Raw genomic sequence first — 21,028 nt, 5'->3', positions numbered from 1 at the left:
AGGCACCATACAGAGAGCCTGACGAGGGACTTGATCCAGGGTCTCCAGGATCACGCCCTGGGCTGCAGGCAGCGCTAAACTGCTGCGCCACCAGGGCTGCCCTAAATACGTAAATCTTTAAAAAAAAAAAAAAAAAAAAAAAGGTGAGGAAAACAGATACAGGGCTGTAAATATTCTGACCTTAATAATGAAAAAGTATACAGGAAAAAAGACACCGTTTTTTTTTTCTTTTGGAGAGTGAGTCCAGATTTGGGGAGAGAGGGGCAGAGGGTGAGATAGAATCTCAAGCAGGCTCCACGCTTAGCACAGAGCCCAAAGTGGGGCTCAATCTCACAACCCTGAGATCATGACTCTATGCCCAAAGAGTTGCACGCTTAATCCACTGAGCCACCTAGGTACCCCACGACATCAATATTGTCACCAAAGAGGAGTGGTAGTAGGGGTGGTAGGATTATGGGTAATTTTCATTAATTTTATTCTTTATTTTTTTCTCTATTTTCCAATTTTCTTTTCTTTTCTTTTTTTTTTTTTTAAACCCAAATTGGTGTGTTTATACACACACTTTTTTTTTCCTCAAGATTTTTTTTTTTAATTTTTTTCTTATTTTATTTATTTATGATAGGCACACAGTGAGAGAGAGAGAGAGAGAGAGAGGCAGAGACACAGGCAGAGGGAGAAGCAGGCTCCATGAACCGGGAGCCCGACGTGGGATTCGATCCAGGGTCTCCAGGATCGCACCCTGGGCCAAAGGCAGGCGCTAAACCACTGCGCCACCCAGGGATCCCTCTTTTCTTTTTTTTTAAAGATTTTATTTATTTACTCCTGAGAGCCAGAGAGAGAGAAAGAGAGGCAGAGACACAGGCAGAGGGAGAAGCAGGCACCATGCAGGGAGCCCAATGCAGGACTCGATCCTGGTACTCTGGGATCACGCCCTGAGCCAAGGGCAGATGCTCAACCGCTAAGCCACCCAGATGTCCCTATTTTCCAATTTTCTACAGTGAAAATACATTCAGGAAAAAGAAATTAAAAAAAAAAAAAAAGGAACGAGAGAGAGAAAGCAGCTTTCCTTCATTCTGGGCAACTATTTCAGAAATAGAATAATTTGAACCATGTATAATTTACCCACAAATTGACTGGCAACGAGGAAAGAAAGCACCTTACCTTTAGCAAAGTTGTATTTATGGGATTCAGGCGAGAGTTGCATTCAACCTTAAAAAAAGAAAAAAAAAAAACCAACAAAACAATTTTATGAATTGCTAGAAAAATAAATAGCTTGGCATGAGAATGATCTTCTAAAATCAACAGCTTGGTTTGGAGATGGCTGAATCAGCCAGAGAAATTACCAAAATACAAAATAAGATGTACCTGATATCTGACTATTTCTGAGTAAATCTATAAGTCTGGCTAATTTCACTTTATCAATCTGCTATGAGTATTTAAAGAACTGTATGTTGAATCTAATTTCTCCTATTGGCTACATAACTTGGGGACCAGTTAGCTTTTTAAAAATGTTAACTGGACCATGGCCCTTACCCACTGGGGTTCTGATGGCTTCCCAGCACAAATGGCCCTGATCAAGCTCAATCCCCAGTCTCCTTCCCCCTCCCCTAATACCATGGGTATGCCATTCCACACACCCTGTTTTCTGACTCAAGGTCTTTCTCCATTCCACCTAAATACTGACTACTACGTTTTTTTTTCCTCTCACAGCAGTTATCATAATTAAGAATTACAACCTATGTGTTTACATTTTTGGTATCATAAACTCTTATACCCATGAAGGCAGGGACCTCAAAGAAAAGGTTTTAGGGAGATAACCTCTAGGTTCAGCAATGTTTTGAAGCTAATTTAATCAATGAAATCTCTCCTTTTATGCATGCTTGCCAAGCATACACATACAAAACACTGCTAAGAGTGTGGAATCTACAAGGGTAAAAACATACAAGGCTGACATCACTTCAAAATTTCACAACTAAGCTGAATACAGAAGGATGAGCAGGATTTCAAGAGACACAGTAAAAAGAAGAGGTGTGTGTTTGAAGGCTTCCAGAGTCGGGGGAAAGCATAAGCAAAGAACCAGGAGAAGTGAAGTGGATATACAGGGCACATATGGGGTTACAGAGGTGTGGTGTGAAGATGCACTGCAAGGCAAGTCTGGGAGGCAGACTGGAGCTGACCACAGAAGGCAAGGAGCCACAGAAGGTTTCTGAGGTAAAAGGATTTGTTTTAGGAAAGTAACCAGCAGTGGCCTGTATGACAGACTACAGAGGCAGTGAGCCAGTTAGGGAGTTATTAAAATTACCTAGGCAAGGACCAGTAATCCAGCTGAACTCTGGGGATTGCTGATGGGCAGGTATACAAAACTCTTCTATAATCAGGGGATGATCTAAAAGCGAGGATCACCAAACCAAAGTTTTTGCTCTACACAAATGACAATGCAGGCAGTGATAAGCAAATGTACCAGTTTAGTACAGAATATCATTAACTCTAAACTGCAGAATTTAAAAACTGGATCCTTGCCAAAGAACAGTGCTTAGAATAGTAGATATGTAACAAATATTTTCTGGAAGAATGAGCTTCCACATCTGGATTTAATATTATAAATCATGCTTTCTTTGGTTTACCACTTTGTAATTTCTGTAACTCTGTAAGAAGTCTTCATATCTGGTAAGCCAAATGCAATGGTTGGGTTTTTTTTTTGACATGTCTACTCTTTACCCAGCTCCCCAAATGCAGAGACTCCGTCTTATTTATTTTTTGTATTCCCCCAAAGTGTTGAGCAAATAGGGAGAAGCTCAAAAAATGAGGCTGAATAAGTGAGCAAGAATAGTTAGCAAAAATGACCAAAACCTGAGGAGTTCCTTCCTGCTCTTCTATGCATGGACAACCCTCTAATCCTTATCAATTTTTGGGATAAAATGCTAGCTCTCACAAGCTAGAATCTGTCTAGAAGAGCATCTACTTTGAGATACAGATGGGACTCCTGAAGTTCTTATCTATAAATGCTGAAGATGAGGAAATCAGAAAACAAGACCTTCTCTGTATTGGCCAATCTATCTAGTCATGAAAAAGAACTGGAAATCTTGTTTTTAAGTCCATGCAAGTTTATACAAGTAACTCAGCATTATTAGAAAATTCTAATTAAGGGTATTTTCTAAAAATAACAATGTTTTCCTGTTTTAGGTCATATGTTTGTGAAGAAAAAAGAAAGTTTTTTTTAAAGTAATCTCTATATCAAATGCAGAGCTCAAACTCATGACCCTGAGATCAAGGGTTGCGGGTCGCGCACTCTACCAATTGGGTGCTCCTACAGAAATGTTTTTGATAGATATTTTTGTACCATGTATCTCTATCTTTATAGCCAGAAAAGACTGAGCTTTATAAAACTCCTTCATGATGAATTGGGATCATCACTATAACTTTATCATCTTTGGGGAAATTTTTTTTTTTTGGACTTGAGGGTCATTTACCTCTGTGCTAAAGCCATCCCATTATGTTATAGCAAACACAAAATGCTTTACAGGATGATTCAGAGAGGTATGAATATATCATCACATCTACCTCAATCTACACTTACTCTGCCCCATAAGCCTTCTCACCTATGGCTACATCCCTGATTAGCTACTAGACTCCCTTTCCCAAAAGCCTTACTCCCTAACCTTTTTCTCTAAAAAGAGCAGAAGTGAAGGCTGCTAAAGAAAACAACGTAATCTCACACAGATACCTACTTAAACTACATATACTGTAGGAAAAACTAATAGAAATAGTAATTGTAATAGTAATAGACACATGAAAAACTGTCAACTTCATTTGTAATTAAAAAATTCACATTAAAACAGTGGGACACCATTTTAATCTATTAAATTATTAATAAAATTTAAAAATCCAGTGTTGGACAAGATGCTGTGAAACAGGTTCTCTCATACATTGTTGGTGCCAACATACTGCTATGTCCTTTCTGGAAAGGAATTTGCAAATGTTATCAAAAATTTTGCAAAGGTTTATGATTTGTGACACATTAATTCCACTTCTAGAAATCTATCCCAGGGAAATGATAAAAAATTCAATATGGATGTTCAAGAGCAACATTATTAATGGTGCAAAATCTGATATAATCAACTGGAGAATGAGGTTAAATAAAGGTACATTTACAAAACTAAACATTATACAGATTTACTGACTTTATAAAGTGGAAAAAGGCTATCAAAAATCCTATCAGTAACCAGGTCCCCAAACCTTGCATGTTTAATATCACCCAGGGTATGTTAGAGGAAAAATAATAGTTTACCTTTGGGTAACAGGATTGTGATGTTTCCTCCTGTCCTTCTATTTTAAATTTTTTTCATATTTTCTTCAATTAGCATGTTTTATTTTTACCAGTGCATTATATACTTGAGGAGGAGACAGAGGAAAGCATATAGGCTCTTAGCAGCCTTCCAGCCTGATACAGCTCCAGGCTGTATCTGGTGGCTGCAGAAGGCTGAATGAAGGGCTGTCAGAAATCCGACAATAAGCAAATGGTGTTCAGTCATAGTACTTGCCACAAAGTGAACTGCACCACATAATGCAATCAAAGGTAATACTGATCCCTTCTAATGAAATCTAGTAGTTGATGAGGAATTCATTTCCCAATCTGGATAATAAAGCGCAAACCCTGATATATGTAATCAGAAATAACAAAAACTACTATTTATCAATTGTTTCCAGTATTTCAGCAGTGTGCTGTATACACTTTATTATGTTTAATCTTATTTATCTTCACAACATCAGGACATACTTACCACAGCCTCAACTGCAGGTGAACTGTCCCCTACCACCAAGAGAGTAGAACACCTGGGGAAAGGCAAAATAAGACATGACATTCTGCAAATAGCAGCTATATTCCACTAAATACTGAATTAGTTTATAAAAGGCAAAGATACTTAGCAATTTACTAGGGAAACTGAGGGACTTACTTTAATGTCTTCGATTTGTTATCATTTTGGCCCAGCAAGGGTCTTTCAATCTCTAGGTCTCTGCGTCTAGAAAACAAAGGAAGCAATACCCTTTTCAGGTAAAGTCATGGCAACTCAAGATTATTTCCTGGTTGTGAAAACCAAAATATATCAAGGAATTTGGAACTACCTTTCCTTCACACCTGATGAGGGAAGGGACCCTTCTACACTTTGTTCATGAGTAACCATTTCAGAGCATCCTGAGTGGTACGAGCAGGTAAGAGGTTCCTGGCTCAGCCCTGAGGGGTTTTGAGGCAGGAACAGCCAGAAGTTTAGAGGCAACTTCAAAACTCAATAGCAATGCTACTGAAACTCTCAAGTTATGGTGTTTAATTTTCCAACCAGTTTATAGGAATAAATTCCTTCAAAGAAGGGGAACTTTTTGGGGGAAAATCTCTAACATAGTTTAGTGCAGTACTTAATAAACCTTTCTGATATATATATTCATGAGAGACACAGAGACATAGGCAGAGGGAGAAGCAGGTTCCGTGCAAGGAGCCCGATGAAGGGCCCGATCCTGGGACTTCAGGATCACGACCTGAGCCAAAGGCAGGTGCTCAACTGCTGAGCCACCCAGGCTTCCCAAACCTTTCTGATTTCAACCGAAAATGAGGAGGCTCTGTTATACAAAGAAAGGAGTTGGAGGTTCAAACTCTCTGGGTGAGTTTGGGTTAGTTACAGGCTGACAAATTTTCTCAATCTTTTCCCATGTACTCAGAAAACTAGCAGGAGTATGTTTTAACCTTGGAGAACCTGGTCCCAAAATAAAAATCCGACTCTTTCAGAGACTGGGGGAGACGTGACAGGTTTTGGAATGTACACAAACAAAAGAGAATTTACTAGTGTCCATGTATTACTTTTGCCCAATGACAAGATGTCAGCAAAGAGAAACTGAATCAAGGCCTAGGACTTCTATTCTTTGCCCCTTCTACACGTATTTTTCTGTCCTGCCTCATATTACGTGTATGTTTTTTTTTAAAGATTTTATTTATTTATTCATGAGACACAGAGAGAGAGACAGAGAGAGAGGTAGAGACACAGGCAGAGGGAGAAGCAAGCTCCATGCAGGGAGCCGGATGTGGAACTTGATCCCGGGTCTCTAGGATCAGGCCCTGAGCTGAAGGTGGCACTAAGCCACGGAGCCACCCGGGCTGCCCTACATCTATGTTTTTGTGTGTACATGTAACTTAGGTACTTTTTTAAATCTCTAAACATCTTAAAACTACAATTGGTATTTCAATGTGCCCTAAATGGCCTTTGGTTCATTCTTTTTTTTTTTTTTAAAGTAAGCTCTACACCTAATGTGGGGCTTGAACTCATGACCCCAAAATCAAGAGTCACACACTCTACCAACTAAGCTAGCCAGGTGCTCCCATTCATTTTCCTTGAAAGCTGCTTTCCTATCTGTCTGATAGCCCTTCCTCTTTTACTGTGGTGTAACAATATGAGAGCAATCTCATGACACAGCACTCAAAGAAGTAGTTTATTTTACCCTCCCCTCTCCTTCAAATGTCTATTATCTTCTTAGACCTAGTTTATATTTAAGTGGAGGAATAAAAAACAACTGTACCCGTTGTAAGAACCCAGGAAGAGCTGTAAGTTTTCTTGATTGATATCTTGGGCAATATGCAGTCTGTAGGTTTGAATCAGGTCCAGGTTGGCCTGCAACTCTTCCTAGAACAATTGAAAAGAGACACAGGTAAACTTCTGAGCTATAGTACAAATTTATGTTGTTTGGTTTGCATTCTCAATGCCCAAAGTCTAATCTCTCTGCTTATGATGGGAAATGAGGCAGAGCCTGGGGCCTACTCTCGTATTGGTAGACTGAGTGGTTGAAATGTTTATCTATAGTAGATTAGTTCAATGCCATATTCTGTGTTGGATGAGGGCACAAAGAATCTATTATGACAAAGGCCGGTCACCAACTCCAAGCCAAATGTAAAAACTTAAGAGATTTTCTCTGAACTTCCTTCTTACTTGTAGCACCCACAAACTGCACTGGACTTGGATTCAAGTACTACCTGGGGAATTCAGGTCACTTAGCCATTCAGAACTCTAGTTTCCTTATTTGTGTTTTTTGCATGTTCTGTCATTCCTCATAACACATGAAGATAATAACCAGATATCTAAAAAGGCTGTTCTATCTATTTATTTTTAAACAGACTCTATGACTAATGCGGGGCTTGAACCTACAACTCTGAGATCAAGAGTTGCATGCTCTACCAACTGAAGCAGCCAGGCACCCCTGACAAGGCTGTTTTAAAGATTAGATATAAAAGTTATGGGCATCCCTGGAGGCGCAGCGGTTTAGAGCTGCCTGCAGCCCGGGGTCTGATCCTGGAGACCCAGGATCGAGTCCTGTGTAGGGCTCCCTGCATGGAGCCCACTTCTCCCTCTGCCTGTGTCTCTGCCTCTCAGTCTCTCTCTCTGAATAAATAAATTAAAAAAAATACTTATTTAAAATAAAATAAAAGTTATATGAATTGTAAAGTGGAAAATAAATGGAAGGTGGGAAATACATATGTACATAAGTGTACACCTGTACACAAGTGCGCACATGCATGCACACACACACAAAACTTGGCAAGCAGTTTTAAGCAGAACAGAAAACATTTGCTTTGGTGGAAAGAAATGGATCAGGGATAGTAGGAGAGCCAGTTAATCCAGGGTAGTGTGTAAAGGTTACCATCAAACCATGTAGAGAAATAAAATAAGGAGAGTATCTGTTTGTATTCTTACTACCATATAGATGAAGTCAGCCAAGAATAGATGGAAACTGACCAAATGGATCAGAGTCTACCTGAAACTAAAGGCACTACAATCACTCTGAGGAAATACAGTAAATGCTAAAGAAATTATAGTAAGAGAAGTAAATAATAAATGAAGCACAGAGTAATCAGAGATGAAATACATAGCCAGCTCTCCCTTGAAGGTCTGGAGAGGAACCTGAACAGCAAAGTTTGAGCTAAAAGAGGGAAAAAAATGATAATGGTGTAAAAGGGGTACAACTGGTTTAAGTACTAATGCAACTTTTTTTTTTTTAAAAGATCATGGACTTTTTTTTTTTTTTTTAAGATTTATTTATTTATTCATAGAGACACACACACAGAGAGAGAGGCAGAGACACAGGCAGAGGGAGAAGCGGGCTCCAAGCAGGGAGCCCGACGTGGGACTCGATCCCAGGTCTCCAGGATCACACCATGGGCCGCAGGCGGCGCTAAACCGCTGCGCCACTGGGGCTGTCCACTAATGCAACTTCTTAGGTAAAGCTGTTATATATACAAATTGCCTCCCCCTTCCCACTAAAAAAAAAAAAAAAAAAAAAAAAAAAGCATAAACATACTGTTCTATACCTTGCTTCTCCCCTTAAAGTATGGTAGAGATCATTCCTTATCAGGACATATGCAGCTGTAGTTTATTTACACCACTTGTTTATCCACAACCTTACTAATACAAATGGCCATTCTTTTAAATTTTTGCAAATTGGATAGATAAAAAAAGAGGATGTCACTATAGTCATTTTTTCTTATGGGTGAAGATGAGATTATTCATATTTCGAAACCTTATTTATTTCCATTTCAAGATATTAGAAGCAATACAAAATTTGCTTGCTTAAATTTTTTTTTAAGTTTATTTATTTAAGTGATCTCTATACCCAACATGGGGCTCAAACTCACACCCTGGGATCAAGAGTTGCACACTCCGACTAAGCCAGCCAGGCATCCCAAGATTTTATTTTTTAAGAGTAGTTCTAGGTTGACAGCAAAATGGAAAGCAAGGTCTCTTGGTTTTTAAGCAAACTACTCCTCATTCCTAGAATGATCCTCTTCTTCCCGAAACCTAAAATGTTGAATTTTATTTATCCTTCAAGGCCCAGATGGGATACCTCCTCTGCATTGAAGCCCTTCCCTGATCCCCAAATTAAGAAGTAAACTTCTCCTGCCCTTGAATTCCTCTAGCTCCCTCATGGTGCCCCTCTCCTAAGGTACCCTGACAGGGTAGAGAAAGGAAAGCTTCAGAGCTAGGCACAAATCTGGCTTCATATATTCTCCCTCCGTAAGTTATTAGCTGGAAACCAGTTCATTCTTTATCTGTGAAGTGGGAATAATACAATTCCTATAATGAGATTATCAGACTGATTAATATACATAAAATGTCTGCCTGAAATTCATAGGTGTTTAGTGAAAGGTAGTGCTTATTACTTGTCTCTTTTTACCTGTGCTACAATTAGTATTTCTATATAGCATATCTCCATACAGAGTGAACTCCCAGAGAATAAGGGCCATATATCTTATATACTTTTCTCTCCTCCACAGCACTTAGCATAGAATTTCATAAACTTTGTGAACTGGTTTTTAAAGTTTACAGTCAAAACCAAGCATGCTGGGGCACCTGGGTGGCTCAGTGGTTGAGCATCTGCCTTTGTTTGTTTGTTTTTTTTTTTTTTTTGAGCATCTGCCTTTGGCTCAGGTTGCGATCCCCGGGTCCTGGGATCGAGTCCCACATCAGGCTCCCCCATGGGAAACCTGCTTTTCCCCCTGCCGGTATCTCTGCCTCTCTCTGTGTGTCTCTCATGAATAAATAAATAAAATTTTAAAAACAACAACAAAAAAAGAACTAAGCATGCTATGTCTTTAGGAGAGTACCCACTCTATGCAGCACATGTGAAAAGATCATAGTGTTTGAGACTTCCAATTAAAGATGCTGGATTAAAACACAATTTTACAGGACGTCTGGGTGGCTGCCTTCAGCTCAGGTCGTGATCCTGGAATCCGGGATCGAGTCCCACATCAGGCTCCTGCAAAGAGCCTGCTTCTCCCTCTGCCTATGTCTCTGCCTCTCTCTCTCTCTCTCTCTCTCTCTCTCTCTCTCTGTGTCTCTCATGAATAAATAAATAAATCTTTTTAAAAAACCCACACATGCAATTTTACTCCTAGAAAAATCATAAAAAGAATAGCAGTTTCTTCTTTGTAAGTCATAAACTACGAAGGACAAAGGCAACAGGAAAAAAAAACAACAGCAATAACATTTTGAAAGTGAGAAAGCATTAGAAAGACTGTAATTATTCATTTAGCAGATTCAGTAAGCCTGGTAGGCTGGCAGTGGGGAGAGTGAAAGAAGTCAGTGAACATGTACCATGTAGCCTGAAAAGGCTCGAGATTTGTAGGCACCAGTTCTCTCTGGAAGCAGAGGGTAAAGATGGGGCTAATGAAAGAAGATTAGTTCCAAGTTCTGTTAAATAAAAATATAACATCAGGAAGACAAGCAATCATGATACACAAAGCAAAAACAAACAGAAGTGAAGGGAGAAAGAAAAATTCAACAATAGTAAGTGATAATTTTAATAACTCACTTTCATTTATGGATGAATAATGAGCCAGAAGATCACAATGAAATAGAAAAACTGAACACCATAAACCACTAGACCTGACAAGACACCCAGAGTACACTCCACTTAATGGCAGTAGAATGAATACACATCCTTGTCATGTGCTCATGGAACAGATAGGCCACATGATAGGATCATATGCTAGGATATAAAATAAATCTCAAGACATTCAAAAAGGAATGAAACATTAAATATATTCTCTGATCACAATGGAATGAAATTAGAAATCATTAACAGAAGGAAATCTGGGAAACTGAACAAAATACTAAATAATGCGTCAAAGAAGGAATCATTAGGAAATTAGAATATACTTTTGAGATAAATGAAACTGCCAGAACTTATGGGCTGCAGCTAACATATGTTGAGAGGGAAATTTATAGCTGTAAATGTGTATATGAAAAAAAGAAGAGAGATCTCTAATTCATAGCTAGCCTTCCACCTTAAGAAACTAGAAAAAGAAGGGGCATCTGCATGGCTCAGGTCTTCATATGAGGGTCATGAGTTCGAGCTCCATATTGGAAAGCTGATTTAAAAAAAAAGAAAACAACTAGAAAAACAGGAAAATTAAAGCAAGCAGAAGGAAATAATAATTGGAGTGGAAATAAATGAAATAGAGAATTTTAAAAAGAACAGGAAAAGAAAACCAATAAAACCAAACAATTGGGGCAGCCCCGGTAGCTCAGCGGTTTAGCGCCACCTTTGGCCCAGGGCTTGATCCTGCAGACCCGGAATCGAGTCCCATGTCCACTCCCTGCATGGAGTTTGCTTCTCCCTCTGCTTGTGTCTCTGCCTTTCTCTCCCTGTGTCTCTCATGAATAAATAATAAAATCTTTAAAAAAACAAACAAACAAACAAACAAACAAACAAAAAAAACCAAAACAACTTGTTGGCTAGAGGTTGGCTAAAATAAGAGGTAAGATTCAAATTACTAAAATAGGGAGGAGGGCAGCCGGGTGGCTCAGCAGTTTAGCGCCTGCCTTCCGCCCAGGGTGTGATCCTGAAGACCCGGGATTGGGTTCAGTGTCGGGCTCCCTGCATGGAGCCTGCTTCTCCCTCTGCCTGGGTCTCTACCTCTCTCTCTGTGTGTCTCTTATGAGTAAATAAATAAAATCTTAAAAAAATAATAAAAAATAAAAAATGGGGAGGAAAGAGGAGATATTTTCAACTTTACAGAAATAAAAAGAATTACAAAGGAGTATCATAAGTAATTTATACCAACAAATTAAGTAACTGAGATGAAATGGATAAATTCCTAGAAAGACACATACTATCTAAAAAAAAAAAAAATAAAGCATCTCAAAGAATAGAAAAATTTGAATAAATCTTTAATAAGTAAAGACATTAAATTAGTAACCTTTTCTTTAGTATACACAAAGAAAAGCTTTGTCCCAGATGGTGTCGCTGTAAATTCTACCAAACATTTAAAGAAGAATCAACAGCAATCCTTCCCCAACTCTTACAAAAAATATGATACTTATCAGCTCATTCAGAATCTTACTATCCAATGCACTCCTCCCTCTGAAAAGAGGAGTGAGGTTACCTTTCCCAACCAGTAATTATCCATTACTGTTCACTGCCTCTACAGACTTCAGTTTTCTTACCAGTAAAACATGAGAATGAGCAAGATAAATTCTAAGGTTCTTTAAGCACTGACATTTGTTTCTTTTGGTTTCTTTTTTCTCTGAAATTTCTATTTTTGTGAAGCCTTTCCCAGACCTCATCATGGCTCTGAAGATGTTTGGTGAGGCATGTGATGTTATCAAACATTAACAGATGGCATGCTGCTGAAGGGGACAGGTGGCAGGGGAGGGGATCCTGTCTTCCCTCATCTCTTCAAATGCCAGAGGCATGTGGCACTGAGCTAATGTCTCTCCCTGAAGACTGGCCTTTGCTGGGCCACGTGCATCATACTCTGCCCTGGAAGTGGTACCCACTAGGATCCGGTGAACTCTATGGCACCCCGTCTTTCCTGAGGTAAATAAGATTTTGCTGCAAGCCAACAAACAGCTGGCTTGGAATAGGCACTTACCTGACCGAAGTGATGAGCCAAAATAATGTCCACAACATTGGTTGTCAAGCCTGAGAGCTAAAAAAAGATAGAAGCTTTGTGTCAAAGGAGTTAAGCATACATATTTATCAAGCTGTCCACTCATGATTACTGTACTTTATTGTACACATGTAAACCCTCAACAAACAAAAGCATAACTCAGGGTCACACATTTTCATGAGATGGTGGTTTCAAGATACATGATAACAAGAAACAAGTCAGAAAAAACCGAAGTCTCCCTTTCACAGAAATAATATCGTCTGCTTTGAAATAGGTGGCTAGAGGGGTACCTGGATAGCTCAGTTGGTTAAGCAACTGCCTTCGGTTCGGGTCATGATCCCGGGGTCCTGGAATTTTTTTTTAAATATTTTATTTATCTATCTATCTATCTATCTATCTATCTATCTATCTATCTATCTATCTATCATCTATTTGATACACAGAGAGAGGCAGAGACATAAGCAGAGGGAGAAAGAGGTTCCCCACGAGGACCCCGGTGTGGGACTCAATCCCAGGACCCCTGGAATCACATCCTGAGTCACCCAGGCATCCCCGGGGTCCTGGAACTGAGCTTGCATCAGGCTCCCTGCTCAGCATAGGGTCTAGTTCTCCTTCCTCTGCAGCCCCCCACTCGTGTTCTCTCTCTCTCTCTCAAATAAATAATTTTTGGAGAAAAAAAAATAGGTGGCTAGAAGAAATGCTGGTCATTTCTTCTTTGAAAACTTAAGACCTAGAACACTTGGCTACTAGCTACTTCATTCTTATGTATGTTTCTTCATTTACACTTGTGTCATGGCTAACAAGGATTGATTTAAGACTACTTCCAAGTCATCCAAGAATTTAAAAAAAAAAATTTTTTTTTCCTTTCCTGGAGTTTTTGCTATCATAATTTCAGGGAGTGGGAGGAAATTGCTGTTTACAGAATGTTCCTGAGTTTTGAACATTTTTCTTTTTCTTTTTTTCCATTTCAAAATGATGCATATCACACAGTCTAATAAATGCAGCAATCTGTGCAAATCTGCACACAGCTAGTCTATTTTCAGAAAAATTTCCAACTCAAATTATATTGCTGATTCCCTGTAGCCTTCTTCCTTGGTTTTATGCTTCATTCCTACTGCTAACTTGGATTAGAGGTGAAGTGCTGAAATGGGAGTGCAGATGGAGAAGAGGAGATGAGGAGACAGACATGGATAAAGGTAGAGCAGGATCGCAGAGTCCCAGAAAGGTTAAGGAAGCCCAGAAATCTTCACAGAAGTGACCAATGATGAAATTGTTATAAATTAAAGATAATTAGAATTAAAAAAAAAAGATAATTAGAATTAATAACAACCATTCATGTTTAATACTCATAAGGTCATTCTCAAGTCTTATAACAATTTTTTTTAGGTTATTAACACACAGTTTATTATCCATTATTGAGAGTGTTCAGGTAAATTTTAATATAACCACACAACTAAACAGGAATTAGAACAAATTTTAAATAAGTCAGGTTATAAGAAAGAATTTCCACAGCAGCTGGCAATAGCATCATTAATATATTTTATATCAAGCTGGAGTATGCATATTTCTCTAATATTTAAGTGTGGGGAGAAATGGATAAATTTTTTAGAATCTAGTCTACTGGTAGATGGAAGGTTTTTTTTTTTAATTCTAGTGTACTTAACATACAGTGTGTTATATTCGTTTCAGTTGTATAATACAGTGATTTAACAATTCCAAATATTACACAGTGCTCATCAAAGTAAGTATAATCTTAATCCTCTTCAGCTATTTCACCCCTCCCCCCACCCACCTCCCCTCTGGTACCATCTGCTCTCCAGTTGAGAGTCTGTTTTTTGGGTTGTCTCTCTTTTTTGTCTGCCTTTGTTTGTTTGCTATTTCTTAAAATTCCAGTAGGTGGGATATTTTAATATTGTTAAGTAATTTTAAAGTAATACATGTTTATCATAGAAAATTAAGAAGAAAAAAAAGAAAATTAAGAAGATATAGAATATGAAAGGGAAAATAAAAATCATCTGTAATGCTACCACCCAAAGATAGAACTACTAGTAACAAATTATTTTCCCTCTTTATTTTTTTTAATATAGTGGGTAAGACCAGCACTTTTATTGATTTTTATTTTTTTAAGTAATCTCTACACCCAATATGGGGCTTGAAATTACCACCCTGAAACGAAAAGTAGATGCTCTACTTGATGTGGGAAAGTAAGGCAAAAGAAAAAATTAAATTTCTTTACTGCCTACAGCTCTGTGACAAGTCCTTGAAATAGGCAGAGTGACCTTCCTCTGGGACCTCAGATGCCTTGATGTTGCACTTTCTTTGCTAAGGGCAAAAGGCAATCTTAGTTTAACATTATCCAGGCACCCCAGGATCTTGTAAATCTTCTTTAACATATAAAAATTCCTTTGGAGGGGCACCTGGGTGGCTCAGTTGGTTAAGCATGTGATTCTTGATTTTAGCTCAGGTCATGATCTCAGGGGTTGTGAGATCAAGTCCCATCCTGGGCTCTGTGCTGGGCATAAGAGCCAGTTTGGGTTTATCTCCTGATCTCTCCTTCTCTCCTTCCCTCCCCTAAAAAAAGTTTCTTTGGAAACTTCCCTTATCTCTACCCCCAAAGATATATGTTGGCAGTCATCCTCCAAGCATATGGCCACTGATACACACCTGAAGGGTCTCAGGACCTGAGTTTTACTAGACAGAAATGAATGACCCTTTCCTAACAATAGCTACCCCCTCAAGGTCCTGGAAACCTTGCTTCTAAAATTCTTGGAGACTTAACACTATCCCTAATCCCCTCCCAACTTGAAAGTATATAATCAATCACCTATCACAACCCCAGTGCAGCTCTTTCTGACCACAAGTCCTGTCTTGTGCTTTAGTAAAACTACCTTTTTCTACTAAAGACTTCGTTAAGAATTCTTTCTTGCCTATTAGCTCTGAACCCCACATTTTCTATATTAGACTGAGCCAGGCCAAATTATTTTCCCTTCTTTCTTGTGCATATCTACCTAACAAAGTTGGGACATATATAGTTTTTTTTTTCTATTTTTTAAACATGAGAATTTTCTCGTTTCTTTAAATAACCAAAAAACAAAATTTTGGTTGTAGGATAGTCCATTCTATGGTTATATCATAATTTTGTTGATTTTAAACTGTTTCCGTATTTTAGTCCTATAAACAAGGTGTTAATGAATATTTTGGCTCTTTGACATCCCAGCTGTGTGACCTTAAGCAAATGATTTAATTTTTCTGTGGGATAACAATAGTAGTACCACTTCACTGAGTTATCCTCAGAATGAAAAGTTTAAACATACTTAAAACATTTAGGAATAGTGCCTGGTACATAGCAAATTATGTGAAGAACAAAGGCAAAAGAAAAGGTAGATAAAATTAAATAACCTTTTAACTTGCAGCCCACTGACAAATACTTGAGACAAGCAGAGTGTGACATTCCTCCAAGGACTCCCAATCTTAATGTTAATGTCTTGCTAGACTTTGGTGTGACAATAGCTAAGCCTACAGGATCCTTTAAGTCTTCTTTAACATGTGAAAATCCTTTTGGAAACTTTGTTTCCGTCCCCTCCCAACTAAAAAGTATATAATCAAATCAATTGCTCCTCACAATCCCAGTGCAGCTCTGTGAGCCCTTGGGTCTTGTTCTCATCCTTTTATTATCTTCCTATTTAAATCTTTGCAAATATTATTAATTATTCTTCAGGTAAGTTCCTAGGTATTGAATTATTGGATCTCATGGTTGAGTATCAATAAAGATTCTTGATACATATATGACAAGCTGGATAGTGGTATTTTGGAGACTATCTTCAATTGTGTGTATTAAAATAAACATAGTAATTTACAAATACTTTGGGATAGGGATTTGTTTAAAAATGAGATTATTACATTAGGGATCTTTTAGCAAGTAATGAAAGCTTGGGTTATTTTTTCCTCTGGAAAACTATAACATCACTGATTCAATATTAATCTCAAAGTTTCAGATTGAAATAACATACAAATAGCATTTGTACTTTTTTTTTTTTAAGATTTTATTTATTCATTCATGAGAGACAGAGAGAGAGGCAGAGACACAGGCAGAGGGCGAAGCAGGCTCCACACAGGGAGCCCAACGTGGGACTCGATCCCAGATCTCCAGATCAGGCCCTGGGCTGAAGGCGGCGTTAAACCGCTGAGCCACCAGAGCTGCCCAGCATTTGTACTTTAGGAGAGTGTTTCAAAAGTAATTCTTTTTCCAACACAGGTCAGTTCAACGCAAAAGTTATAAAGTACTATGTTTTTACCCTTATTCCCTCTTTTCACTCTGGTTGTTTGCTGGGATTGTTTATATTTGTAAAGTCAATATCATGAGGGCAAAGCACAAGCTAACACTCTCTCCCCTTAGCTCCCAGAGGTGGGATATGTGTGACATTCCTCAAGGAATTCATAGTACCTTAATGTTAATGTTTTGCTAGAGACTAAAAATAGCCAGACCTCCAGGATCCTATCACTCTTCTTTAGCATGAAAAAAATACCGTTGGAGACTTAGGTTATCTCTACCCTCCTCAGCCCTGCCCCCTAAGTATATAATTAGCTCCACACCATCCCAAGTGCAGCTCTTTCTGTCCTTGAGTCCTGTCCCTGTGCTATAATAAAAACACCTCTTTGCACACAGTAAACAACTCAAGAATTCTTTCTTGACCATTAGGCTCAATGATCCCACATCATACTTTTGGTGCCCTGTACACGGATTCTGCATCTTCCTTCACCTGGACTTCCAGCTTTGGTGCAAATTTGGTGAGTTACTCTCTCTCTTTTTAGGTTCATTTTAGAGGGTATTCAAGGAGTATGGTCTTACTGGAACACTTTCATGTTAATCGCTCAGGCTGCGTAGCCCTTAGCTATTCTACAGGGAGGAACAGACCCTTGCCTTTTGGCTGGAAGCTAGTACCCTGGCCAGAATGGTAATAAGACTCAGAAACTTGATGCCCTCTCTTTATTCCTATTCTTATACAAAGTTGTCTTTCTTGGACATAGGACAGCCACCTAAATCACTAGGATGGCTGCCAATCTTAAGACTCCTGTGTAAGGTTCCCTCCTCATGGACCTAATGTCACATTTCTGGTCTAGCCATTTCTGGTCATAAGACCTCCCTCAGAGCCAGCTGAAACCAATCCTTTATTGGATTAAAACCCAATCGGTGACAATTTCCTAGGGAAGTTGGCTGTAAGGACTACACATGTTGGATGTCATTTAGACCATGATGGATTTCTACCTTTACTATTCTTCATCAAAGTCTCCTAATTACTTATATTATAAAATTGGCTAATTTCCCTTTGTGAAACTTTCTAGTGTTTTACTTGTGTTAAAATGGTGGGTTCTTCATGGAATGACAAGGCATGGTATTTTGGTCCATTCACTGGCCCCCATTTATAGTCCAGAATGCAATGGGGGAAGCACGGGGATACTAGCAATCCCTCCTACAGGGCCTTTACGGCAGGGCAGAGTGGTGATCATAGCAATTTTGCTCAAGGGACACCTCTGGTCACTTTGACACCAGGAACCTCTGACATATACTATGTGGGACACAATCTAGGAGTGGGGTGGGGGAGTTCTTGCTTCTTCGGTTCCCTAGGACTCTCCTTTGGGATGCCTTTTAACCCAATGAAAACAATTCGGATTGCAAAATTTAAGAAAGGACTGATTTTCTGTAACACTGCACAGCCTCAATGTGATTTATGAATTAGATTTCTTCTGCAGGAAACAAGGTAAATAGGTACGCTTTATCTAGGCTTCATGGCTCTAAATCAGGACCCCGACTTAAGGGCCTCTAGTGTTTGGCCACTAACCAGGCTAGAAAACTCTCCAGATATACTGGATGATAACTGCTTAAACAGGCCTCCTCTGAATAAATCCACATTGCTGGAGGAAACACAGACCATCCCTAATGAGGAGGACACTGACTCTCACTGTTCCTCCTTCCTAATAGACCCAGGTTACTCTTATATGTGGGAGCTTCTCCCTTATTCATTTCCCAGGTTAATGGCTATGATAAGTGTAGCCAACTCTCTGTGGGTTAGTCCACCTCACGACTGGGACCTTAAGGAATATTCCTAAGCAGTTACCTTTTGTTTTGAGGAAGTTTCCTGTCCTCTCTGGCCTGACATGGACCGCCTAATTCCACTGCTTGGTGGAAAAAAACAAAACAAAACAAAACAAAACAAAACAAAACAAAACCAAACCCAAACCCTGTCTTTTCATCTCTCCAAGCTGATGAGCTTTAGGACCAGGAGACCTCACTCTGCCCTCTGGGCTTTTATCCACCTCCAGCCTTCCTGGTGGTACCTCACCCACCTCTTCTGCTTTGCTCTCCCCATCCTCCTGTTTCTGCACCATCTTGGGTGCAGCTGGTATACCTGGTTCCTATACCATCCTTGGTGCCTCTGGCACCATTGGCTCCTCCTACCCTCACTGTCAAGGAGCAAAGTGCACAGCCCTGGACTTCCACTTCCCACTTCAGATTTTCCCAGCAGCATCTCTAATAAAAATTGACAATGGGGAGCAAATTGACTGCCTTTTAAGTGGACCCAGATGGAATATATTTGGTATTTAAACTAGTTCAAGTTTGTTGGTTTTATGAAGATAAACGTGTCTTTAGAGTTATTAGCATTAAATACAAAACTTTTATTCTACCAAGGTTTGCTGAAGGTCATATAAGCTCATGATCTCTGTTGTAATTTGTTAGCAAAGAGAGGACTTAAAATGATGGTTAATTTTGTCTCAAAGTTTCCATGGGTAGTTTTTTTTTTTAAGATTTTATTTATTTATTCATGGGGGACACAGAGAGAGGCAGACATAGGCAGAGGGAGAACCAGGCTCCTTGCAGGGAGCCCCATGTGGAACTCAATCCCAGGATGCCCAGATCATGACCTGAGCCAAAGGCAGACACTCAACTACAGAGCCATCCAGGTGCCCCTCCAGGGGTAATTGTTAAGACCACTTTCTAAGTCTTTGGTAAACTGAAACTTTAAAGTTTTGCTTGGATGATAAATTGAACTAAATTTGTTGGATATTAGGCCTTTTCTAAATAGGATGGAATACTAAAGCACTGATTAGTGAACATAGGTTTGTGCTTTTTGCTTCTTCTTGCAGAAAACTAAGGTATATTTATTTTTATTTCTAAAAGATTTATTTATTTATTTATTTATTTATTTATTTATTTATTTATTTATTTAATGAGAGAGCCTTCAAGAGAGAAAGAGGGACAAGTGGGAGGGGGAGGGGCAAGGGAAGAGGGAGAAGTAGACTCTGTTGAGCAGGGAGCCAGCCTTGGGGCTTGATCCCAGGACCCAGGGATCATGACCTGAGCCTAAAGCTGACACTTAACCAACTGAGCCACTCAAGTGCCCCTGGAAAGGAATTTTATATGCCATCGGATGGACCAAAGTTGAAATCAATGGATTTTTTAAATTTATTTTTAAAAATATTTTATTTGAGAGAGCTGAGCTGATAGAAAAAGAGCAGGGGAAGGAGCAGAGGGAAAAGGACAAGCAGACTCTGTGCTGAGTGGAAAGCCCAACTTGGGGCTTGATCCCACAATCTTGATATAAATGGATTTTAAATACCCTGGTGAGGGTGCCTGGGTCGTGCAGTTAACTGTCCGACTCTTGGTTTCAGCTCGGGGTCATAATCTCAGTCTTGAGATCAAGGCCCTTGTCCAGCTCTACACTTGGATGTAGAGTCTGCTTAAGACTCTTTCCCTCTCCCTTTGACTCCTCCTGCTCCTGTGTGTTCATGCTCTCTCTCAAAAATAAATAAATAAATAAAAGTATCCTGGTATAACAATGAAATTCTGCTCTACTCTGTTAAAAAGACAAAGTTTCGGGATCCCTGGGCGGCGCAGCGGTTTGGCGCCTGCCTTTGGCCCAGGGCGCGATCCTGGGGACTCGGGATCGAATCCCACGTTGGGCTCCCGGTGCATGGAGCCTGCTTCTCCCTCTGCCTATGTCTCTGCCTCTCTCTCTCACTGTGTGCCTATCATAAATAAAGAATAATTAAAAAAAAAAAAAAGACAAAGTTTCCTTGGATTGTTGGTTTCCTCTTGATAAGAAAATGTAAAAAAAGATTCTTTTCTCTTTTCTTTGACCAGAGAACCAGTTTCTATATTTTGTCTTTATCAGGTCTTTAATTACTTAAGATAGTTAAAACATTTCAATGTTAAAGGAACTTAATTTTGCTAACAACTATATAACCCTACCTATATGCCTCTTGTCATGTTGGTTAAATAAAAGTTTAAATTTTAAGTTTCATAATAATCCATAATCCTATTCAATCATGTACCTTAAAAGCTGAGTGTTGGGATGCCTGGGTGGCTCAGTGGCTGAGCCTTTGGCTGGGGGTGTGATCCTGGGGTTCTGGGATCGAGTTCTACATCAGACTCCCTGTGAGGAGCCTGTTTCTCCCTGCCTATGTCTCTGCCTCTCTCTGTCTCTCATGAATAAATAAATAAAATCTTAAAAAAAAAAAAAAGTTTGAGTGTTTTAACAGACTTCCTCAATGTCTGAATTGTAAATAAAGTCTTTTTGACCAATTAGACTTGTTTATTAG

General features: G+C 39.2%; 1 protein-coding gene across 6 annotated transcripts in view; it reads right to left on the bottom strand.

The window, feature by feature from the left end:
* NDRG3 (NDRG family member 3) overlaps window positions 1-21,028 on the bottom strand; it is a 78,903-nt gene that overhangs the window by 8,219 nt on the left and 49,656 nt on the right. For 4 of the 6 annotated variants that reach the window (XM_041732892.1, XM_041732893.1, XM_041732895.1 and 1 more), the window contains 5 exons: window positions 12,413-12,469; window positions 6,565-6,668; window positions 4,956-5,021; window positions 4,782-4,833; window positions 1,162-1,209 (listed from right to left, as the gene is read on the bottom strand). In XM_041732892.1, the coding sequence (XP_041588826.1) occupies window positions 1,162-1,209; window positions 4,782-4,833; window positions 4,956-5,021; window positions 6,565-6,668; window positions 12,413-12,469 (327 nt within the window). Of the gene's footprint in view, window positions 1-1,161; window positions 1,210-2,302; window positions 2,422-4,781; window positions 4,834-4,955; window positions 5,022-6,564; window positions 6,669-12,412; window positions 12,470-21,028 lie in introns of all 6 variants that reach the window. The other 2 variants (XR_005984416.1, XR_005984417.1) reach the window with 1 other exon arrangement.

Source organism: Vulpes lagopus, chromosome 18 (assembly GCF_018345385.1).
Source record: "Vulpes lagopus strain Blue_001 chromosome 18, ASM1834538v1, whole genome shotgun sequence".
In the NCBI taxonomy this organism is placed as follows: Eukaryota; Metazoa; Chordata; class Mammalia; order Carnivora; family Canidae; genus Vulpes; species Vulpes lagopus.
Note: the sequence above shows the minus strand (reverse complement) of the source record. Positions and strands in the feature narration are given on the sequence as shown.